At 45.1% G+C, this 22,309-nt stretch overlaps 1 protein-coding gene across 9 annotated transcripts in view; it reads left to right on the forward strand.

The window, feature by feature from the left end:
* The window catches only part of FMNL2 (formin like 2), a 154,911-nt gene that overhangs the window by 108,823 nt on the left and 23,779 nt on the right, over positions 1-22,309 (forward strand). For all 9 annotated transcript variants that reach the window (XM_076343204.1, XM_076343208.1, XM_076343209.1 and 6 more), the window contains exons 7-10: positions 1,676-1,784; positions 3,015-3,091; positions 5,532-5,625; positions 19,460-19,534. In XM_076343204.1, coding sequence (XP_076199319.1) covers positions 1,676-1,784; positions 3,015-3,091; positions 5,532-5,625; positions 19,460-19,534 — 355 coding nt within the window. The remainder of the gene's footprint in view (positions 1-1,675; positions 1,785-3,014; positions 3,092-5,531; positions 5,626-19,459; positions 19,535-22,309) is intronic.

The following is a 22,309-nucleotide window of genomic DNA, read 5'->3' on the forward strand; positions in this document are numbered from 1 at the left end:
TCCCAAGTCAAAGAGAAGAAAAGCCTTCCCGTGTGTGTTCTCTAGGCTGCAAAGGTGGCATTGGCAAGTGTGAGGCCAGCTGCAGTTGTCTGAAGAAGCCTTGTTTTTACTTGTATATACTCCACCAGTCAAGCTTCATCTATGAATTTCTCTTTCTTCCCCCAGTGGAGTTGCTCTTTGCCTAACAAATGTCAGAATTTGCACATCACTGCACGTGCATCACATTATTTTTCTTTCTGTCTTCCTATCAGCAGATTTTTATACTTTCTTCCTCCATTTTCAGGCCTGAGTGTGATAGCTGCAAATGCAAAAGGATTGCTGTGCCTGCCTAGAGGTTTCATCAGCCTCTGAGCCGGCAAGCTGATGCCCTTCTGGTCTCTGCTCTCACCTGCATAGGTGTAAATCAGGAGCAAATCTCTGGATGCTGCAGCCCTGTGAACAATTGAGAACCTGCTTGGACCTTCTCTCTGGGCTGTTTTTACAGTGTAAATTGGGGGAGCAGGATAAATAATGTGTTTTTCCAACCCCAAACACCACCCTTCACCTTTGCTGTCAGCATCACCCCCAGTGCTGCTGGCTGGGGCTGCTCGGGCAGCCTGCACAACTTTGCGGAGAATCTCCGTGTCCCTGGCACAGCTGGGGGGGCCCCGCAGACCCCCCGCAGTTTGGATGGGGCTTGGCCTGCAGTGTGCTGGTCCCTGGGCAACGCGGCAGCACCATGGACACCATCGGCCAGTTGCAGCAGTTGGTGGATCACTGTCAAAAGAGTTTCTTGACCATAATCATAATCTTCTCGTTGCTTGTTCAGTTTCACAGATGTAAGAACATACATGTATTTCATATGGCAGCCCATCTCCTTGTCTCCAATTTCCTGTGCTAGCTCGTGAAGCATGTTTTTTCTTCAAGAAAATAAGCAGTATCTCAGGAAGAGCTGAAATGTGGTTTTCATTTACTATGCTATAGAAATGACAGATTTAGAGATTTCCCTTTGTGTTTATTCCGTGTACTCATTTAATTGAATTCAAAGTTGATTTACCAGTTAGGGGTTACAATTAAAATAATTAATGCCTCTGTTCTGAGGAAAGTTCGTAAGGGCTGTATTTTCCTCAAATAATTTGGAGGGCTTTCAGAAAGCTCAGCTGCAGAATAGAAGAGAGGCACCATTCTTCAATGAAATGCAGCGGGAATTAATACGTTTGCTGATGCCTACGAATGTTCAGTTCCATTAAAAGTCTGTGCTGTCGCTCGTGCAGAGTAGAGTGCATGGAAAACAATCCGGCATACCTCTGGTTATGGGTGGATCATTCTTTCCCCGTTGCATGCCACAAGAGATGGAGGTACCTGGCTTCGGATGAGTTGTGCTGTGGCTGGCGGCATCGGCTGCGCCGGGTGGAAGGGCTGAGACCGGCAGTTCGTGGTCTGTGCTGGCCCTGGGCTGGGCAGCGGTGGCCAGCAGGCAGTCGTGGAGCCGTGCATCTGGAGCTTCGTAGGCTGCCAGTGTAAACAGCCTGTGGCCTTTTTTCTGCTTTATTTGCATGTGTATTGTCCGATGGTCGTCTGCTCTGCAGAACTGAAAGATGTCTGCATTTTCACCCAGCGGAGGAGTATTTCCATTCCTTTATTCTTACCGCCTAAAACTAGTCTTGTGATTGATGAGCGCTGTTTTTGTTTGCAGGTATAACACCTTGCCAAGCCGAAGAACACTAAAAAATTCCAGATTAGTGAGTAAAAAAGATGATGTTCATGTCTGCATCATGTGTTTACGGGCCATAATGAATTACCAGGTATTGCCCTTTTTGTTCTTTTGGACCACATACCTGTTTTGTTGTTGGGAGGGGGGAGGAAAAGGTTAGTGGTGAATTGTTAAGGTAAAACTCATGCAAAGGTTTAAATTCTTGCTCATTCTTAGGCAGTGTAGCTGGGAAGCAATATAACGCAGTCCTTGTGTACCCATGCAGATGATTTAGTACAGATGTGAAGACACACATAGATAAGAGCATGTGCGTATCGGGCCCGTTCCCGTTTGCAGGGATGGGCTCAGTTTGCACTAACTGATTAGACATGCAGCTGCACAACTGAAGTTATAGTTTCTCTCAGAATTTAGTACTAACACTTAGGAAATATGAGAATTTTTCAGAAGAGCTATACACTGATGGAAAACCCAAGCTTTCACCCTTCTTACATGTTTATCGCAAGACAATTGCAATAACTGCAAGTCAAAGAATAAACTAGACCAAAGCTAATCTTATTTTCATGAGTTTCTTTTCTCTTCAGTGGAGTGCTGTGATCATATGGCATGCCCAGGTAGCTTCAGAGACTTGGGATTTTTTGTTAAAACAGTAACAGCTAAAAGTTACGTGCTTCAAAGAAAGGCTGTGGTGAACACCTTTATTGCAAGTTGTGTGGTCGTGCGAGGTATTTCTAACACGGCTGCGTGTGTGAACTCTGCCCTTGGGGACACCAGCCCCCTGGGATTTACAGGGTTTCTTACCTCTGACGGGCAAGATGCAAACAACGATCTTGTGCTAATAACCAATATAGTATTTTCCAAAGCAGTTCTTTTTTCATTTTTGGAGAGCAAAGCCAGCAGTATTTGTGCAATAACTGCATGATGCAGTTGCTCTGTGGCAGCATGCATGCTGGAAAAGAAGTGATTTTGGCAGCTGAATTGCAAATTCCTCTTTGGAGAGTAAATGATGCGCTTGAGTGTCAGAAATAAAAAGAGAAGGGAGGGGAAGGGATGAGCAGAGGGGTTGGCAGTGGTGCAGGAGCAGCTCTTGGGCCCCTTTTTGTTGGCTGACATGGCCAAACCAAGTACTTTTGACACTGTTAGTGGCAGAGAAGTTGTTAGGCACAGTGGTAGATGGAAATGTGCTGGCTGACCTGGTAAACTCAGCTTACAGCATTGTGAAAGACTGCTGCCAGGTCTGGTCAGAGATACGTAATTTGTTGGATTTTAAAGACAATAATTTTAGTCTCAAAACTGAAACAATATTTTCCCCTTCTCTTTTCAGTATGGATTCAATATGGTCATGTCACATCCACATGCCGTTAATGAAATTGCACTAAGTTTGAACAACAAGAATCCCAGGTAGGCTGCACTTGCTTTTAGAGAGTGTAAGAAGTAGGTAAGTAAAGAGTACATGGAAAGGGTTTTTCAGGGGTATGTTCATGCACAAACCTATAGCAAAAATCATATAGCATCATTCATTCTGAATCAGATTAAATCTGTATTATGGTGCAAATAGATGAGCAATTGCCAGCTAGTTCCATTGGTTTCAGGAGCTACTGACTCTTCAGCTGAAAATTTGCTGCTTAAGCACTCCAGCTCTATTGCAGCGCAAAGAAGACCCTGCTGATAATGAGCAGCTTAGCATGGGATTTTCCTGAAGGAAAGGAAAAGCTTCTTACCTAGATTTTGTCTGAGGGGTCCTTAGGTTTGCATTTCTTTGACAGAGGGTCTCATTCTTGTTCTGTATCGGGTTGCTGTTCAGCCGCAGCAATAACGCTGTAATTGCACAGTGGAACTGATGGCTGCGAGGCTGTCCCCCCCTCCTCTCCCCGCACACACGTGTGACCCCGGCAGCCGCTTCCAGCAAAGCCTGGAGCTGCGAACCTCTTGCATGTCTAACGAAACCAAACCTGACATACTGATGTTTGCAAGAAAAGGTAAAACTGGGGGATGAGACAAAACTAAACAGCACTATATGTGTATATATATAGCTTTTGCTTAGGCTGTCCGCTTGCCTTACAGTGCACTGCTTGAAATCTTGTCCTGATGGAAGTAGGTACTTCCTTCCTTTCTTTTATTTAGCCCTTAGTCAGCAAACCTGGGCATAGCATACATGGGAAGGGTAGAGGAAGTTTGTTTTTATCATTTTTGGTGTCCTGTGCCTGGAAATCAGGTGATCAAGAGAGAGCCTAAGTTTTCATTTTTGAAAGAAGTGAGTTATTTAGATTTCTGTTTATTAAAAAAAAAAAGCTTTCAAACATGGCTAAAATAATCTGAAGACAAAACTTAATGTTAGTGCTGTTCAAAACCTAATTTCTTTTTGTTTTAGCTCCATCATGATTTTTGAAGAAACCGGAGGTTTGAGTGCTTAGGGTTGTCTGATATGTGCAAAAACGGAAACAGCAGCTCTGAGAGATGCTGCAGAGCTGATCCCATCCCCAGACCGTGCACACTGCGGAGCTAAGTGCCGCAGGAGTGGGCGGGCCAGGTGGAGCATGGATGTAGGGACTCCGTCTCCTCTGGCTGTGCCCAAACGGATGGCACAGACACAGCCGTCACTGTCCTCTCCCCGTCCCCACCCCAGATGCGTGGGCAGCCGGTGGGTGAGCGCTCCAGGCAGCATCGGAGACCTGGGCATCCCCCTGGGCCCTCCGCTCACAGAGATCGCTCTCCCTTCTCCCCGCACACACGGTTCATAGCCCGCCCTTGGAGGGGATATTACTGAAGATCTGTAGTAAGAACCCCTTGATCCTGTCTGAAAGAGCTTGGATTTTCTTCTTGTGGCAGGAAAAAAAATCGATGAGTAAGAATTGAAAATGATACATTTAAAATTTCCTAGGAAAGTGAACATTTTATCTGGTTTCCAAAGATAACCTTGACACTTTGAAAGCCAAAAGGTATTTCTTTTTCTGTAACATCTGGTTTGAGTCATGGCTTTAGCATGAGACTAATTTCATATGTGTCTGCATGATTTTAATATCTGCTCAGAGCTCATCTGACCATAAAGTCTGGTTGGTGCTTTTGCCTTATGTGAACCCTATAAGAAAGTACTGGGGATTATTTATACTGGAGTCACACTGAGTCTATTGCATGCTTTTCTTTCAGTAATCTGTTGTCTTCTCTCATTAATATGCCTGTGTTAGAACTGCTGTCAATCAGTTGCCCAGATTTCTGATTCAAGAGGGGAAAGACGTGCTAAGGCATCCTATATTTACTTTGGCGAACCACGTCTTTTTTTTTTTTGTGGCTATGAATAATACAAATTATCATAGAAAATAATTCAGATTTGTATCAGGAAAAATACAGATTTGAATTATAAGCACATTCACTAAAAACTGGGCTCAGAGGAAATGGGCTGCGTTGTGGCGAAGACAGCTGACTAATGGCTGATGTGCGGTGATCCTGGCTTGTGTAAAAGTGCCTCCTCTCCGGGTTTGTGCAGGTGAACTCTCCGGGAGTACAAGCTGTTGAAGGCTGACGTGATCTGCCTTTACCAGAGTTATGCAACTGCCTTTGGTTTGCTTGAATTTCCACAAGTATAGTTTGTGATTTAAATTTTTGCATGTTTTGAGAAGCATTAAAATGGGGGAAAAGTGCATGATCCCGGGAGAGTCAAAATGCCCTGGATCAGATGATGCTCAGCATTATGCCTCTTGCAGGTTTACCGGTTTCAAGAGATTAAAAACACGGGATGCAAACTGCGTCTCCCAGTGTCTCCGCATCCCTTTTGCAAACAGGTAGAGAGAAGGTGGTTCATCACATGGTGGTCATTGACTGTTGCGGTTTCTTTTCTTTGCAGGACAAAGGCCCTTGTCTTGGAACTTTTGGCAGCTGTTTGCCTTGTCAGAGGAGGGCATGAAATCATTTTATCTGCGTTTGATAACTTCAAGGAGGTACGTTACTCTGCTCTATTAGAATTTGATGCACGTGTCGATAGTTCTCTTACATGGCGTTGGCTAGAGTGTTCTTATTCAGCTAAATTTCCTAGATTTCCATAAACTGCAGATATTCCATAAGTCACTTTGAGCTGCAAAGAATCAGACAGTGGTGTTGATGCCATCATTTTGTACACTTTTGCGTAAGAGTCATAATCCCAACAAGATGAATCCAGACTGTGAATTGCTCCCTTTACTTTTTAGTCAGTCAAGATGCGTCCCTGAAGTGGAAAACCAATGGAGATCTTGAGAGCTTTACTCCAGTTCTTCTGTCTCTAAACACTTTTGTATGTTCTTAGATGAAACAACCAGGAACGGGTATTAGATCTCCCATTTTCAGAGCCATTTACACAAGCCCTTGAAATGCAAAACTCCTCATTTTACTATCAGTAGGAATTTTATTTGTGAAGAAATTACAAAATCAAGTCTCTGTGATGGAACACTGACTGCTGAAATTAATACAGGTATTCCGATAGGCTCAAGTGGAGCAAACCAGTGTCGTTCACAGGTGTGTACGTTCAAGCATATCACATGTTTGCACACAGTGGTTAATGGGATTTGAGAACATTGTATGAAGGTTCAGAAGCACTAGTGTGAGAATCAAGTCCTAGAAAGCTGCTGTTCTAGTTTGTTTTGAATATTGGATATATGTGTGGATTTATTATCAAAGAAAAAATGAATCTAGACTTACCAGCTCAAAAATTGTTAGACTTGATGAGTCCCAACTGGACTGTGTATGAACATGTAGCATGTTTTTCCTTAATGCCGCTGTTGCTATAAGTGGGTTAATGCAGATGATCAACAAGCCAAGTTGTTATTTTTTTTACTTTTTGTGTTTGGGGAATTATTTCTGGTGGGGAGATACGAATCTCTAATTTACATCCACTGTAAATACTTGCATGTCGTAGAGCTGCACCGTAACTGTATTTCTGAGGTGCTCGTCATCATACAGAGCCAGAGCAAAAGGTTTGAAGTAATCTCCAGTGTGGGCCTGTTGTAGAAACCTCAGCTTTGCAAGACCAGACCTGTCCTAAATGTGAGCTGTGTTGTGTATGTAGAGCTACCTGAGGACAGAGGTAATGGAATGGCACGGCTGCTGGCGAGGCTTCCCCGGCTGTGAGGTGGAAGTCGAGTTGGAAGTATTGTGTGACCATGGAGAAAGCCTTGCTTCTGGGTTACACCAGCGGAAGGGATGGTCAGAATATGGAAATAAGACATTCTGCTTCCAGCTGGGGAAAGGTCTGCAGTCCTTTAATGCAGGCACAGAACTGGAACTGGAAATTGTAGTTTGGTTCTTTCATTTATTCACCTGTAGCCTTGGGCAAGCTGCTGGTATCTTTGTCTTCATTTGCACCTTTGTGAAATGAAGGAGTCACGGAAGCCAATGCAGATGAGATTGTTATTAAGAACAATTGGGTAATATGAAAGAAGTGCTTTAAATAGGAAAAACACTGTAAACATGCAAAGTACAATGTTATTATTCCAGGCTTAAATTCTTCTGGCTTATTACTACTCTATTATGGAAGAAATATGACTCATTAGGGAGGACGGTGTGAAGGGTTACAGATAAGTCGGGCAAATGACTACAGCCGAAATAGCACTGGTCAGGACGGTCTGTCAGGGTCATTGAACAGGCCCTTTGCATGTCACGGGGAAGGATGTGTAAAGTCCCATTTGCTCTCTTACCTTCCTGACATCTTTAGTCGAGGTTTTGCTCCTTCATTTTCTTCCAAGTGCTCCATCATCTGTCTTTTCTCCTGCTGACATTCAAAAATTCCTGTGTAACGCATTCAGTTTGTTTGCCATTATTTATTTATTCCATTCCTGTTCGTGTTTGATCAAAGTCATTTGCTATAGTGGAACTGTTGGATGTTGCAGGTGAAGCGGGTGTGCAAGGAGGGGATTTTACCTTTCTCCGTTCTGCGTTTGGCTGTTCTTCTCTTTATCCAATTATACTGCTTATTTCTTGCTCTGTGCTGTTGTTTTCCAGTTTCCTCCTGGGCAAGTTTTCAGTAATGGTTTCAAGTCTTCGTGTTTAGAACTCATTCAACTGGTATATTAAAAATCTCTGAGTTGCTGACATGTAAAGTATCCAGGGTTAGATTTCTAGCAGTATACTTCCAATTTAAATTACTGTAAGCTCAGTAATATTTGTGTGGCTTCTGTAACTATGCGTTGCAGGGCTGCCACAGCTTCTCTGTGGTTCTTTCATTAGACACTCTGTGCATATTTAGGACAGATTAGACTTGTTGAACTAGATCTCTGCCACTCTATCTCCTTGCCATAAAATAACTTCAGAAGAAACCTGAACTCCTGCCTAACAGTCACCCTGTAATAAAGTCAGTAGGGAAAACAGGATGTTTCAGACCAAATTCTGCTCTCTTTTACATCAGGGTGAACATCAAATATTTCATTAGGCTTTGAGCTTTGCTCTGATGTAAATGAGAACAGAATTTGGTTCTCAGGGTCTGACTGAGCTGGAAGACTGCAGTTGATCTGAATCTTGTCAAGAATTCTTTTTGAAAATGACTTTTCATTTGAAAACTATTTTACAGGCCAATCTTTTTCTGGCTGGGGTCAGGATATTCAAATGGAGAATGGTTTGTCTCTTGAACCGTCTCTTGAAAATTATTCTTGTCCAGTTATTTCACCTGAAATCATTGATTCTTGTGCACGGGTTGTTTCTCTTTGCAGGGGACTCAGCTCTGTGTGTTACAGGCACAGCCCAGTGCTCGCTTTTCAGTACAGGGTTAAGATCATGTTGAACAGGTCACTTCTGAACACAGAAACATGAGGATATTTCAAAGCTACCAAGAAGCTTACAACAAACCAGGAGCTTGAGATGGAATTGAATAAAGCAGAACTGAACAGGAAAAGAAAATCCAGAACTGTTGTTACTGATTGGGGAATGGAGACCAGGAGAGGGAAGGAGTAGTTTGGGGTGGGTGGAAGGAAAGGCAGGTGTTTTATGCAAAGTTCATTAGAGTTGAGGAGACCAGGGTTCACGCAGTCGTGCTGGTGGTAGGAAGCACGAGCCCCCTGTTTCAGTCCGGTGCGTGGCAGAGCTGTTGAATATTTTTTTTTTTTTTTTAAATTTTACCAAAAGGCAGGAAACGGTTACAATGAAATCCTCATCCGTATTGTACGGAATGAATCAATAATTTTAAGGGAGATATCAGTGTTAGTTTCTCATCCATCTTTGTATTTCTCCTTTGCATTCCCTGTAATGTTGAAGGAGTTTGCATGTTGAGTACAAGCAGGGGACGGTTTAGGTCAGTCTCTCGTGGTGTACTTGTGTGCTTTCTGCAGCCTGCTCTACGTTTTGGGAACTATCTGGCATTGACAGAACGGCAACTTCCAGCTCTCCGAGAGAGAAATGCCCCAAATGTTCACACAAATTCTGGGTTCGGTCGTTCCTTCCAGGTCAGTGCAGACGTTAGGAGAATCGTCCCCAGTTTCCAGCCTAAATTCAGCTCATCCGTTTTCAGGTCTTGCTCTGGGCTAAACAGGAAAGAAAGTGCAAATAAAACTGCAAAGACCCTGTCCCTGCTTGTTCCTGGGCAAGGTGGATTTTTAAACCACCCCGTGTTTCTCTTTTTGAAGATGTTATTTTCATGACTCTCATCGCTTTTGAAGTCCAGGTGCTGCTTAGCCTCTACGTAAAGAAAAGCCTCAGCAGCCCGGCTAAGTTCATACTTGCAGGGTGGTCAGATCCTAGTTATGAGGAGCTCCACTAGCCGGGAAGGCCCGCAGATGTTTTGGTTTTCCTGCAGCTGCTCTCGGTGTCATCAGGCCTCAAACAGCTTCTGAAAGGTCCCGGAGCAGGAGTGTGAGGAGGTTGTGGTGGCGCTGGAGGCTGCCGCTCAGCAAGCGGCTCCGGGTGTGCTCCGGCCACCTGCCCTCTGCAGCTGGAACACCTCCTTTTTCTGAGTGATGCTTGACTGAATTCTGCTGTATTTATGGGGAATAGTTTAGAGTTACTGTGCCACAGGTAACCCACCGGAATGGCTGGGGCATTTGCCTATTCCCTTATCTTTTTGATACTTTCTGGCCTGTTGCTGGTTCTGTTTGCAGCCACCTCTTTTCCCAGCACCTCGCACTGAAGGCAAACGCTGCTTGACTGGGATATCGCAGCCTTGGCTGGGTGAGCTCTTCGGCATGGCCGCGACCCCTGCCTTTACCCGCTTGCCAGTGGGCTTCCTTAGCAGTGTTCCTGGCCCTTTGTGCTTGTTTCCATGGATTTGTGAGAACTGGCTATGTGGTTTTATCCGAGTTGCCTGGGATTTGTGTTGCAGGACGAGCAACTGCACTTCAGCAGAATGCCAGGGGAAGAAAAGGAGAGCGGAGTTAGCCACAAGACAGCTTTGGGGGAGCTCCGAGGGTCACAGACCAGATGCTAAAAGCTTGTGCCCCATTTAACTTGAAGCAGGCTGAGTGCACTGTTGGAAAACAAGATATATTTTCCTAATGCTTATTCAGAGTAGTTAATTCATTTTAATAGTGTGATTGCATGTGTGGGTATACAGAGACTTAAGCTGCCATCTTTTACTGCCAACAATAGAACTTTTGTTTTACTATTTCATTGCTTACTGCCCTTACTGTTTCCTGGAAATGCTCTTCCGAATTGGCAAAGGCGCGTTGTGCTGGAGCTTAGGCACATTGGTGTCCTAGTGAATCTGCCCGTGGCCATCAGAAATGGTGAGAGCCAGCACGGTGCAAGTATGTGGCTTCTCACACACTTCTGCTCACTTCACATAGACGTGGCGTGGAGACGGTGCTGCTTAAACCACAGCATAGCCACGCAGTGGTAACTCACTCAGGACCCAAGACGAGCATCGTTCCAAAGCTGCCCTTGCTCTCTGTCATTTTACTGACATCTTGCCATAATGAAAATGCTTTCGTTCATTGCTGCTTTGTCAAGGAAGGATGTTTTCATGTTGATGAGATTCTACAGATTGAGAAGATCTTTTAATCATCCCTGCCATTGACTGGATACTTCTAGTATACTTGTATGCCGAGAGCGAATTGCGTAGGAAATGTTTTGCTGCAGTTGATGCTGGTTGGAAGATGAAGAAGGTTTTACAGAGCTGAGAAAAAGAATATGAGGATAACCAAACCTGCTTTTCTCGTGTCAAGATTTCTATGGTGAGATAAAGGTGTCTTCGGCAGATTGAAAACCCAAGCACTTTCCATCCGAGAGGGCAGCTGTAATTTGAGTCAACTGAACCCTGCCAGGTCTTGGTCCGGGAGGCGTGAAACAGTGTGTGGGAAAATTCAGCTTTCCACGTGGCTGGCGTTTTGAATTGGGGGAAAATAAATTTTAAATGTAGCAAAATATTGAAGGGGGAAATTTCAGGGAAAAAACCACTGATCTCTGCAGATGTGTGTGACCTGACTTCCCTTCATCAGTGAGATAACGAAGGGCTGATCACTGGCTGTCCCTATCTGCAGGGCAGGTGAGGAATCCCCGTAGGCTGGACCGCAGCGGCGTGGTGCCTGCCCGTGCAATCACACGTGTCAGGCTCTGGCTCGCACCTTGGCAAAGCAATCCCTTGGGTACAAGAGCAGTTTTAAACTCAGGGTGCCTTTTTCTCTCTCTTTTCTGATCTCAGTGCCGAAACTCCACGCTGCTTTGTGTTCCTCTTGGAAGCGCAGCTCGTAAAGGAGTTTCTGCTCTCCCGGCTGACCTGTGTTATGTTCTGCTGAAGACCAGTGTACTGTTTAACTGGGGCCAGCTCTTTCTTGGAGCCCTTTCCCAGGGAGCCTGAAGCGAGCATGGATGGAGAACCTGATTATCAGGTGCTGCCCTGATAGAGACCATGGCTCGGACTCCTCAGGGGCCAGCTCTGAGCTGTGCTATGGGTTAGGTCTGCTTCATGGTAAAGTTTCTTATGGTTGTGTGTTCCTAGTAAAAATTACGTAATGCTTTGCCCATTATATATCCATATTTATATACATGCATATATATGTGTATATATATACACATACACCTTTGACTCTTGGGTTAGTTGTAAGGAACTTTTGCTTACAGTCAGAGCCAAAGTCTTTCAGCCCGTTTCTCTTTAGTTGTAGAAAACATCACTGACAGAGCCTGGAGGCAAAGGTTTTAATGCACCATGTATCCCCAGAAATACCTGAATTAGTCTAATTGCATGCAGGGCTCGGGCAGCATCGCGGGGCATCCCTGGGAAGCAGGCAGCGAGACCTCCCGTGGTACCACCACCCAAAATAAACTCCTTCCCCAGCTCAAAGACTGCACATTTGGTCGCAGGCTATCATGGCATTACCAAACCTAAATGAGGATTCCTCAGAGCTAAGGCACAGAAATAATGTGGACAGGCGAATTGTGAGCAAGGTTATGAAATCTGGTGAGAACACCCAGAAATAGAATTAACAGAAAAGTTCTAGTTCAACAGAATTAGAGCTTATTGAGGCTATGAGTGCAGAAAGCTGTTTTCCAACTCACTTATGGCCTTGCTTCAGAATTAAAATTTTTTGTGGCATTTCTAGTTAGCTGTTTTATTTACATGGTTTACATGTTTTTCATTTACTGAAAGCTTAGTAGCCAGTAAACAAATAGCTTCAGTAAGTTTACAGATATGTTGAAAAAAATCACAACCCAACAGCGCTAATGTGATTGCATGATGAAAACAGTTACAAAGAAATTGTGGAGTTTTTTGCAACTATTAATTTCCTCAGCTTTAGTGAAGATCTGAAAATGACAGTTGTTGAATATACTTCACAGCACTCTGAACTAACATTTTAAGGAGCACAATCTTAGATCCTTATGCAGCTTTTTGTTAATCTCCATTTTAAACATGGGAGAATTTACTTCAATAACAACCAAATATTTCTGGGAAAAGACCAGAGGACTCTACCACTCTTTTGGTTTTTTTCTTTTTAATAAGCACAATAGTAGTTTTAAAATGGATCCAAACTGAGGAGGCAAAAGAATTGACTGGGATCTGTAGTGAGACAGAAAGCCAGCCAGAAATAATCCTGGCTCTCTGCAGGGAACACTTCTGACTTTGGCTCTAATCCAGCAAAGCAGTTAAATTGATTATTATACAAGCATATACCAGAATAATTGGATTCGGTAAGGTGAGTGCATGCTTGTATGCTTCTCCGTACAGGAAACAATTTTAGTATTTAAAAATAAAAACAGAATTGAGGTGCTTTTCCTAAGATGAACCATACCTTTCAAGAAACCACCTTGTTTTGCTCCAAAAAATGCCAAAAAATAAATGGGAATTCAGATAATCCAGAAAACTTTTGGGAAGCTCGTTGTCTGGTGGTTATTCCAGCATCTGAACTTCCCCACGTGCTTGGGAGAGAAGAGCTGGCCTAACTCGTTGGAGACCAGGGGATGAGAGAGGAGCGGGGTCCGGCACACTGGCGCTCCCTCTTGTTTTAACATCAATTTAATTGACTTATGTGTTTGCTGCTCTGAAGTATCTGACAGGTGAGAAGAATTGCAATCCCCTCACGCATCGCCTGGTTATGACTATTAATGCCGAGCTTACAGAGGCCGGGTCCATCTGAATTGCTGGGCAGCGAGCTGAAAGGCGGGGGCATGGCAAATGGACCTCATTGTTTACCTCTGTCAGTTTTCACTCCAGCGAAGTGAGACAATATTGTTCAGTCCCCAGTTTTCACAATGCTTAATTCAGAGTCAGATTTCTCTATTTGAATAATGGATGGCGGTGCTGAAAACAGCAGTTCTGAATTATTCTTACGGGCCATTATAATAACTCGGTGCTAGAAGAAACTGTTTGCAAGTGCTGGAAAATGTAAATAAATTTGTTGTCTTTTGCACTGCAGCAGTATTTTGAGAGTGCCTTAACCCTGCTGGTAGAGGAGTAAAAGGTATTTTAACCTAGTAAGTATTAAATAACTGTTTATTTAACCAGTAACTTAGGGAAAACTGATTTTTTTGTTCTTCAGCAAACTGCAAAAATGTCAGCACGATCAGTCCAAACAAAGTGTTTCTGTGGAGTGCTGCTTGCCGGTGGTGGGATCTGCTGATCACAGTGGGCTGTTGTGGGGGAGAGAAAGCCAGCATTGTGCGCTGGATAAAGGAGCACAGACAGGACAAAAGGTTCACAGAGGGTCCCATGAATTTTTGGGTTGCATATACATCAGGCTATTTATAACACCATATCCAGTATCGGCTGCGTTCATGTACACAGTGCATATTTGCTGTGAAATTGTGCTACCGCTTCTCGCTCTTACAGAACTCGAAAAGTTATTGAAGGAGGGGGGAGCAGCTTAAAACAACCTTTGGGCAAAACCTGGTAGATGGTCATTTTAACATTTGCACTGACAGAAAATGTCCTGTATTGCAAAGCCTTTGCTAAGGTTTAGGTATTGTACATGTGGTCCTTCAGAGAATTGTTTTCCCTGCCTTGAGGTCACCATTAGGTGCCTTTGCCGTGCCAGACCATATTCACCTCGAGTGTAAGTGCAGCCAAAATGATTTCATTTTCTGTATGGAGTTTGGGACCACCGGGCGTTACCTGCTTCCTGGCACAGGGGCATTTTGTGAGTTGGTGAGCTTACTAATGTCTTTTCTGCGAACGTATGTTGCTAGCTCAGAGCTGTCATTCTGTCTCCCCCCTCTTTGCTGACAGACTGACACTCGCATCGAGGCGGTTGCAGTAGGCAGTTTCTGTGTCTGGATGGGGCGCTGCATCTCAGGCTTAGGAGCATCAGTCCTCCAGATGTGGAGGAGATAGCGGTCTGGCAGCTGTGTCTCACAGTGTGCATTCTGTGCCGCCAACAAGCTGCAGCTCCGAAGCCTGAAATACTGCCTGTGTTCGCTGCCTTCTCCATATGGAGCACGCTATATTTGCTTGTGGTGAGGTTTAGTTACCAGCTCCATTCTCCAACAAAATGAGGTGGTACTTCATGTCGTTAGATAACTGTCTGAGGTAGGAAGACGATGGACGTGCTTCGGTGAGCCTGGATTTTCACTTTCTGCCTGACATTGCACATGAAAACATCTTCAGTTTTTCCAAAATACCCTTGGTGTCTTTTGCTGTCTGCCCGGGATGCCTTTCTGGAGCATCATGTAGTAATCCGGCCACGTGAGCAGGAGCAACGCGAGGGTTGTTGTAGTTGAACTTTGCTCTTGGGTGGTCTGGATGTGAACTGTATGACCTGAGAGCATTGCCAGGTGGATATGGATATAATCGTCACTAAATTTTTCATAACAGATCCTTTTGCTTCCTTATAGGATTGTATTGTACCTTTGTAATAGATCCGTGACGGGTTTACTTCATTAGCACCCAAAGCCTTTCCAGAGAAAGGACCCTTCGTGGGTGGTTTTCCATAAAGCCACATTGTTCTTCTAGAATGACGTGGGCTTAATGCAACCTAAAAAGTCTTTTTTTCACAGCCTAAGTAGAGACAGAGGTTTTTTATAGCTGTGGTAACCCGTTTAATCTTGCTTCTTACACAGAATAATGCTAATAAAAGAAAGATCAGCCTTTCTTAGTCCCAGCCATACTTTCAAATGACAGACCTTGGAAATTTATTCAAATATAAATGGCAACATATGGTTTTATGTGGTGGGATTTGATTTCAGCATTCGTCTTGGATTTTGGCCAATCTTCAGGCTGTAGGCTTCATCTACAGTTTCACTCTCTTTAATCTTCTAGGATAAATTATATCATTTCATGAAAGTCAGCTTGCTGTCTCTTGAAACGCACATGTTCCCAGCACTGACTCATCTGATGATAGCGTGAAATATCTGTGAGCAGCCACCGAAAGCCGCAGGTTGTTGTTGCTTTTCCTCTTGCTATCAGCTGCTGTACCCCAGCCAGCCAGGGCTGCTTGTGTCCCAGGATCGGCAATTCTCTGCCGGGGCTGTATCACTTTGGGTTGTTCCTTATTTAATTAGTCAGCCATAAATGGCTTGTAGTTGTTTATGTCAGCTTTTCTCATCCATGTGGAACGGTTTACATTAGATTTCCCAGAAATCAGTCCTTCTGGCTTTTGTTGTTGAGTGATCGTATGTGCCATTGTTATGTTTGTTTCCACAATACATGATTTTGTTTAAATTGGCTCTGTTTTTTCTGAAGTGGGTACAAGAGGGATGCAATTGTTTAGAGCTCAAAGTTGAGAAGAACCTACTTTTTTTCTTTTGTTATGTTGACTCTTAACTGTTTTGTGGGGAGCGCTGGAAGAATTTGCAGTTGGTTGAACTGATACACCATCCCATTTACTGTAGTAGGAAAAAAATGGCTTGGGATAATAATGTAGGGATGAGTGCATCTAAGCAGCCTGTGGTGCAAGTCAAGGAGAGGGTTCCTTGGGTTTGCTTTGGGCAGGAGCTGGATCAGGCCCAGCGTATGCCTCCAAAATCAAATTATATCGGCGGGCAGCTGCTGCCTTTGATCCTTACAGTGGCAGTAGGTTCCTGAAACTCGGCCAGATTCTGGTTTTCTCTTTGGCTCTTCGTGACGGAGGCCGGCCTCTTCACAGCGTTTCGTCTCTTTTCCTCCTGAAGGGCGTGTTGCTCCTGCCTGCAAGTGTGTGCATCCCGGCAGGGCCGTACGCCACAGCAGAGCTGTATGCCTGCAGGCTGCACCCTGCCAGGAGTGCTTTCGGTGGGCCCTTGGTAAGAGAGTGCCCGGTAGGGCGTTCATGGTGAGTGCCCGGAATAGGTCACATTGCTGCATGTTCAATGAACTTGACCTTCTTCACGACGAAACGATTCCTGGTCCTGCACGTGGAGAGCGGGGGAGCCGGACGGGATGCCGGCGGGCACTGGTGCTGTCATCTGGTGCGGAGGTGCTCTGGTCCCCGCCGGAGTGTGCTCATCCCACCTCTCGCTTTTAAATGCGTGCTTGTGAAACCAGGACAGTCATGCCAAAATGCTCACAATGATCTCCCTGTTTTCCCAAGGGTGCTCCTGGCCATTTTGGATTTGAGTTTGGCCATTTGGTGGCTTTGCAGAGCCTAAGGCTCTTCACCAGTGACGCCATCTCTCGAGCCACCTGCTGCAAAGCAAATGCGCTGGGAGGCTGGGGCAGGGGCTCGCTCGCTTGCCCTCAGTTTTCCTTGGAGCTGCTCTAACCATCAGCAATGTGTATGCGGTGTTTGGGCTTTGATCTCCCAGCAAGGCGATTCCTGATGCTGTAGGGAGGCTTTATGAGGATTATTCCTGAAGAAAAGCCCGAGATTAGACTGAAGATTTACAACCTGAAGCTGAATGGCAGTGGCTCTCCAAACTCACCCGTCCTTTCCATGTCCCAGGGGACCCCATCTCTGCTAAGCAAAGAGACAGGTCATGCCCCTTGCACAACTGCAGGCCAGGCAACACCAAGGAGACTTGCTCCATCCAAGAGTGGGTCTGTCTCGGCTCTGTTTTACTCTATCTTAGACCTTAATGTGTGTTTTGTGGGCCTAGTGGAGCAGCCCATGTAAAAGTGTTTAATGCTTCAAAACCACTTTCATGGCATACGCTGTAGAGAGCGCCAAGTCCTTTGGGTTTAAGATCTTGATAATTTGCTTGACCAACAAGTGTAATATGTTTTTCATGAGGGTGCATGCTTTGTTGTTTAAGCGTGTTTATTCTACCTTGTGAGTCTTTAAGGTTCAGCTGGAAACATCTAAATGCAACTTCAGTAAGTGTCTGTGCACGACTTCAGTGCCCTGCCTACCAGAGGCTGTGCGAGTGGGGGCTGCTGAGCCTGCACGGAGCCCATTACTTGCAACTTGTGGGATTGTGGCCATGGATATTGATGGTAATGTTATCAAATAGTTCATGGTAACCAGTATCCCTGTCCTCTCACAGAGATCCAGTGGCAGAATTCCCACTGACGTCAGGTACTGACCACAAATATCTGAATAATAACCCAGTTGTGGCTATTTTGCTTGGGAATGACAGAAGATGTATCATGTACACCACAAATATGTTTTATTCAGTCATAACAGACAGCAGAAAGCGTGGCGAGAGGTCACCCAGCAGGCCACTACTTGCAGTGCTTTGCAGATCTCATGATCAGCTCAGTTTAGGTCCCACTAAACTCTGTGTGACTTCAGTGAGGTCTGCTCAGTGCCTTAATCTTTGTGCAGGTACATGCTGTAAGATAGACACAGTTAGAAAGAGGAAGCTGATAGGGGAGTAGTGATAATAATGCGTGCTGTGTAAAGAATTTGCTCTTTGGGATTATCTAGAAACCCGAATCGGGGATTTGGTCTCCTTGTGGGAGACACAAACATAGAAATACATACAAAGAACCGGTCCCTGCCCCAGGGAGGTTAGTTTCTAAAGAAGAAGTAGCCAGTGCTCTGGCTACCAATTGGTAACCAATCCTTAATTACTGTTCGTTGGCTAATTTCACATAACTGCTGTGCCATGAGCTGGCTCTTAAGAGAAACAGCAGCTGATGTCTCAGGGGTGTGTGCCGCTCAGAAGCTGGCGGACCCTAACCGGACAGCCCAGGTTGGAGGTCCCACTGCTGTCCCCACTGCTCCTGATCAGTAGCACCCAGCGCTCCCGGGACGTTTGGGTAAAATCTGGTTAAGGAAGGAAGGAGCCTCTTGGGCTCACCAAGGGTTTTGTTGCTCAAACCTCAGATGGGAGGTTTCAGTCCTCCAGATGACCTTTTCAAGACCTTTCCCAGCAAAATAATTTCTTCCAGAGCTTCTCCTGTGCCTCTGCAAACAGCCAGCATCTGAGGAGGGTGAAGGTGGGAACAGCATTTAACACTGTTCGTGGACAGATGTGCCTATTCAGGCACTCACCGGTTTTGTTCAGAAGCCTGTGCTCTTCCTGCATTCACTCCTCAGTTTGAGGCCAAAATCCAGCAAGAAGTCAACTCACAGTGCAGGGTATGAGGAAACTCCCAGTGGATTTGGGAACATGTGGGACCCTTCGCACTGCCCCTGTCACCTCCCATCTGACCGTGCTGGGATGGTAGGGCTTGCTGGGATGTCTGGGCTTGGGGCAGCTGCCATGCACTGGCTCCTACCCCTACGGCTTAGGTGTTCGGTCTAGTCCGTTCACGCAGGGATAGAAAAAATACCCCAAAAGACACACCACAGAGGGAGGAGTTGCAGTTGCTAAGTAGGGAGGACGGGGAAATGGGTTCACCTCCCGGTGCTCACCTCTGCTCCCTTTTGCTGTCCAACTTATTTAATATTTTGTGATTTTGGTGTGGATTACTCTAGATCATTTGTGTGCTGGGAAAAGTAGGACTGAGCCAGACAAGCTACTGGGAAGTAATAAGATTTGAACAATATCCTGAGACCTGCTTTATCTTTGGTCTTATTTCTCCCTCAAGTTGCTTGTGTTTCCTGCCAACACCCCTGTATTACGGCTCTGTAATTTTGACCAGCTGATAGTTATGCTGATGTATTTCACTCCTCGTTTAGCCGGTGATAATTTTCTTTTTTTCCTCCCTGTAATTTGGTCTTCATCCTAATTACATTATATTACAGTGGAAAGCCAGTTCTGCACTGTGAAAGAGGCCGAGTCTTCCTGTGGCATAGCCTGGCGCAACTCTGTTGCTTACTTTCATACCATCAGTGGGTACGATTAAATTTTTAGGGTGAAAAGAGATACAAAGAGTTATGTTATAATTGTACCTGACCCCTTAGACTTGCAGCACAGGTGTTCACCTGTGATTCCTCTGCTGGATTTGTCACGAAGAAGAATGTGTTAAACAAGAGAGGAAACCTGGACGGCGAGGTTTTGAGCAAGCAGATGAGCTGCTTTTTAAATGTTTTTCATACTCTCTCTTGCAAGCTGTAGTTTAACAAACACGTGGTGATTCTTTTGTAGGTGTGTGGAGAGAAACAGCGCTTTGAGAAGCTGATGGAGCACTTCCGAAATGAAGACAACAATATAGACTTTATGGTGAGTGCTATTTATCATCAAAAAACTTTGGTTTCAGTGTTTACTGCGTCTGATCCTGCTGTTGTAGGCAGAAGTTTATCTGCCTTCTGATCCTTGGCCTAAAATTACCACAATACAATTTTTTTATATTCCCAGCTACATAATGTGCGTTTCATTTTTAGCTTCAGTTCAGTTATCTTCAAGAGATGCCTTGTACCACAGTGAAGGTAAGAGGAAAGTGGCCTTTTGGTCGTGTGTGCTATTTTGCTGCGGCAAAGCAGCAGCTTCTGCAATATCAAGATGCGTATTCTGTCCGTGCCAACATCCTCAGGGTCACAGACAGGGAAGTGTGGGAGAGACTCGCTGCAGCTGCTGTCTGTCCTTATCTGCTGATAAATATAGCAGTAGTTTGCACCACTTTTGGTTCCTCATGTGCATATGCATGATTATTCACCAAAACCACTTCCCCTGGAGCACAAGAGAGAAGGGCAAGAGAGGAAGCTCTGGCTGGCACCCACAAACACCAGCCCCAGCTTGCACGCTGGCAGCACGTGAAAGGCAGAGGTCGTGACAGTAAGGATGAGCTAGCTGGTTACGTGTCCATATCAAAAATACTTCTGCATCCGTTTCTTTAAAGTCTATGGCAAGCGAGTGCTTGTGTCAGAAGTGTGAGAAATTAAAGCCTGATTTTTAATTACAAAACGAATGTAGTACTGGCGTGGTCAGTGCAATCTCCCTTGCACTGCTCACGCCCGGTGTCTCAGATCTGATGTGATCCTGTTTTGAGGTGAGAGCAGAGCAGGAGGGCTTCCTGCTTGGTCACGCTGGCTGTTCTGCTGAGGCCTCTGTTAAGCATCTGTGACACTTTATACTGTTTTAGTGCTGAGCTTTGTGTTAAAGACCTCTTTCTGCCAGGAATTAGGTGTTAAAGCACCCAGTGCGGTGTTTCCAACGCTCTGGTGTTAGTGGCTTGCAGCCCTGATGGCCGGGCCAGGCTTGCACCCATGAGGGGATGGCGGAATAAAAAGGAGGTGTTGTGAGCAAGATAGGATGGCCTCTTTCTTGTATTTAAAAAAAAAAAAAAAAAGTTAGTGATCCCTGCAATTTTACTCAAGTGAGCAAGCTGCTCTCAGTAACTCTCTGACATGTTACAGTTGGTTTTGTTCCTTATTACTGCAGTCCTACTAAGGACATGTTGGTAGTCACAGTATACATTAAGTATTCTCAGATGTACGTACAGTTTAGTCTGTAATTTAACAGAAAGATTTGTCAGTCCTCAACACCCGACTCTTAGTCATTTTTCCCATGCTCACGGGGAAGAGTAATCGTATTTGGGAAGCAGGAGAGTAGCAGAGCTTAGTACAGCCTAGAAGCGAGACGGTGGCAGCAGCCTGCAGCCAGCCACCATGCTGTGAGCTACGGGATTTGTCCACTGTTGTAAAAAAAAAATAAAAATCATTCCTCATCTTGCTTTAAGATATGAAATGGTGTATTGTAATGATGTAATAGGGAATATGCATGTGAGTGTGTGTCCGTACAAGCCCGGTGAGCTGTGAATATTCAGCGTCCATCTGGATGGCCTTGTAAGAAAATTCCCTGCTCCTCTCAGGCTATAGGTTGAAGGTAGTGGTGAAATTTGCTTGAAAAAGGATAAATACATTTTTTTCAGGACTTGCCCAAGTACTAATAAAATCTGCATCTTTGGCCTGCTTCCACCGACTAAGGGCTTGACTATATGACAAGCCTAAAGCTAGAAGAGAGCGCTCATGAGAAATGATTTGGCAGATCCGCTCGTTCTTGTCACCACTTGGCCCTGACGAGCTCCGCATGCTGCTGCGAGCACTAGCTGATGAGCACGCTTCGGGGGGCGAGCGGGGAGCGCCGCGGGCCCCTGCCCGCCGGCTCGCTGCGGTACCGGCGCCGTGGGAGCCTGCGGGTTGCACCAGTGTGTGCCAAGGGCAGACATCGCTCCTTTCCACAGGACGGTATAGAACGGGTGCCGGAGCTCAGGCTCCAGGACATAATGTTAAAGCTCGAGTAATTCAAGGAGTTGCAATGACTGAACATAAACAAAGAACTATTCCTGCAGGATCTGGCTTTCACGTTGCCCTAAATGGAGAGCTGTCTGGGAAGCTGTAGCTGGAAGGGGCCGCAGTTAATTGCATGGATCGACAGGGAGGAAAGAGCAACAGAAAGGCAAAAGTATTTTAGAGAAGGTTCCTGTTGTTGACATTGACTTACTTCATTTTAAAAGCAACTTTCTTAGATTAGTTTTCTTTGACTTGATAAATTCCTCAGTTGTGTATGTAAGGATCTGAGAAAGGAAATGAGAATTTGGCCCTAACGTTGCGAGAGCCAAAGCAAGTATAACAAAAGCACTTTTGAAATAGAGGTATTTGGCTCTGGGTGAGTCGACAGGACAGCAGGGTTCAGCTGGTGAAGGCCAGTACCAGCACTAGGAGGAACCAGGCTTTGCCACAGGAACTGGAAAGGGTCCTGCAAAGACTTGAAACCTGAAGTTAGGTTTCCAACTGCCTGGATCGGGTTGTTTGTGTAAGAGATGGGTACACACCAAGAGGTGGGGCTGAGGCATCACAGGAGCTCCTGGATGAGTCTTTAGACCATCTGCCTTCCTCTCTTCCTTGGGGTTATCCCTGTTACCACTCTTACAACTTTGCATTATCTAGGGTTAAAGTAATTTTGGAAACAGAGTGGTTAAAGCTGGTCAGGGTCTACATTGGAAGATGTAGCTGAAAGGTTTTGACTGACCTTTGTTATGTCCCTGTGGTCCCGGTT

Source organism: Aptenodytes patagonicus, chromosome 6, assembly GCF_965638725.1.
Source record: "Aptenodytes patagonicus chromosome 6, bAptPat1.pri.cur, whole genome shotgun sequence".
Taxonomy (NCBI): domain Eukaryota; kingdom Metazoa; phylum Chordata; class Aves; order Sphenisciformes; family Spheniscidae; genus Aptenodytes; species Aptenodytes patagonicus.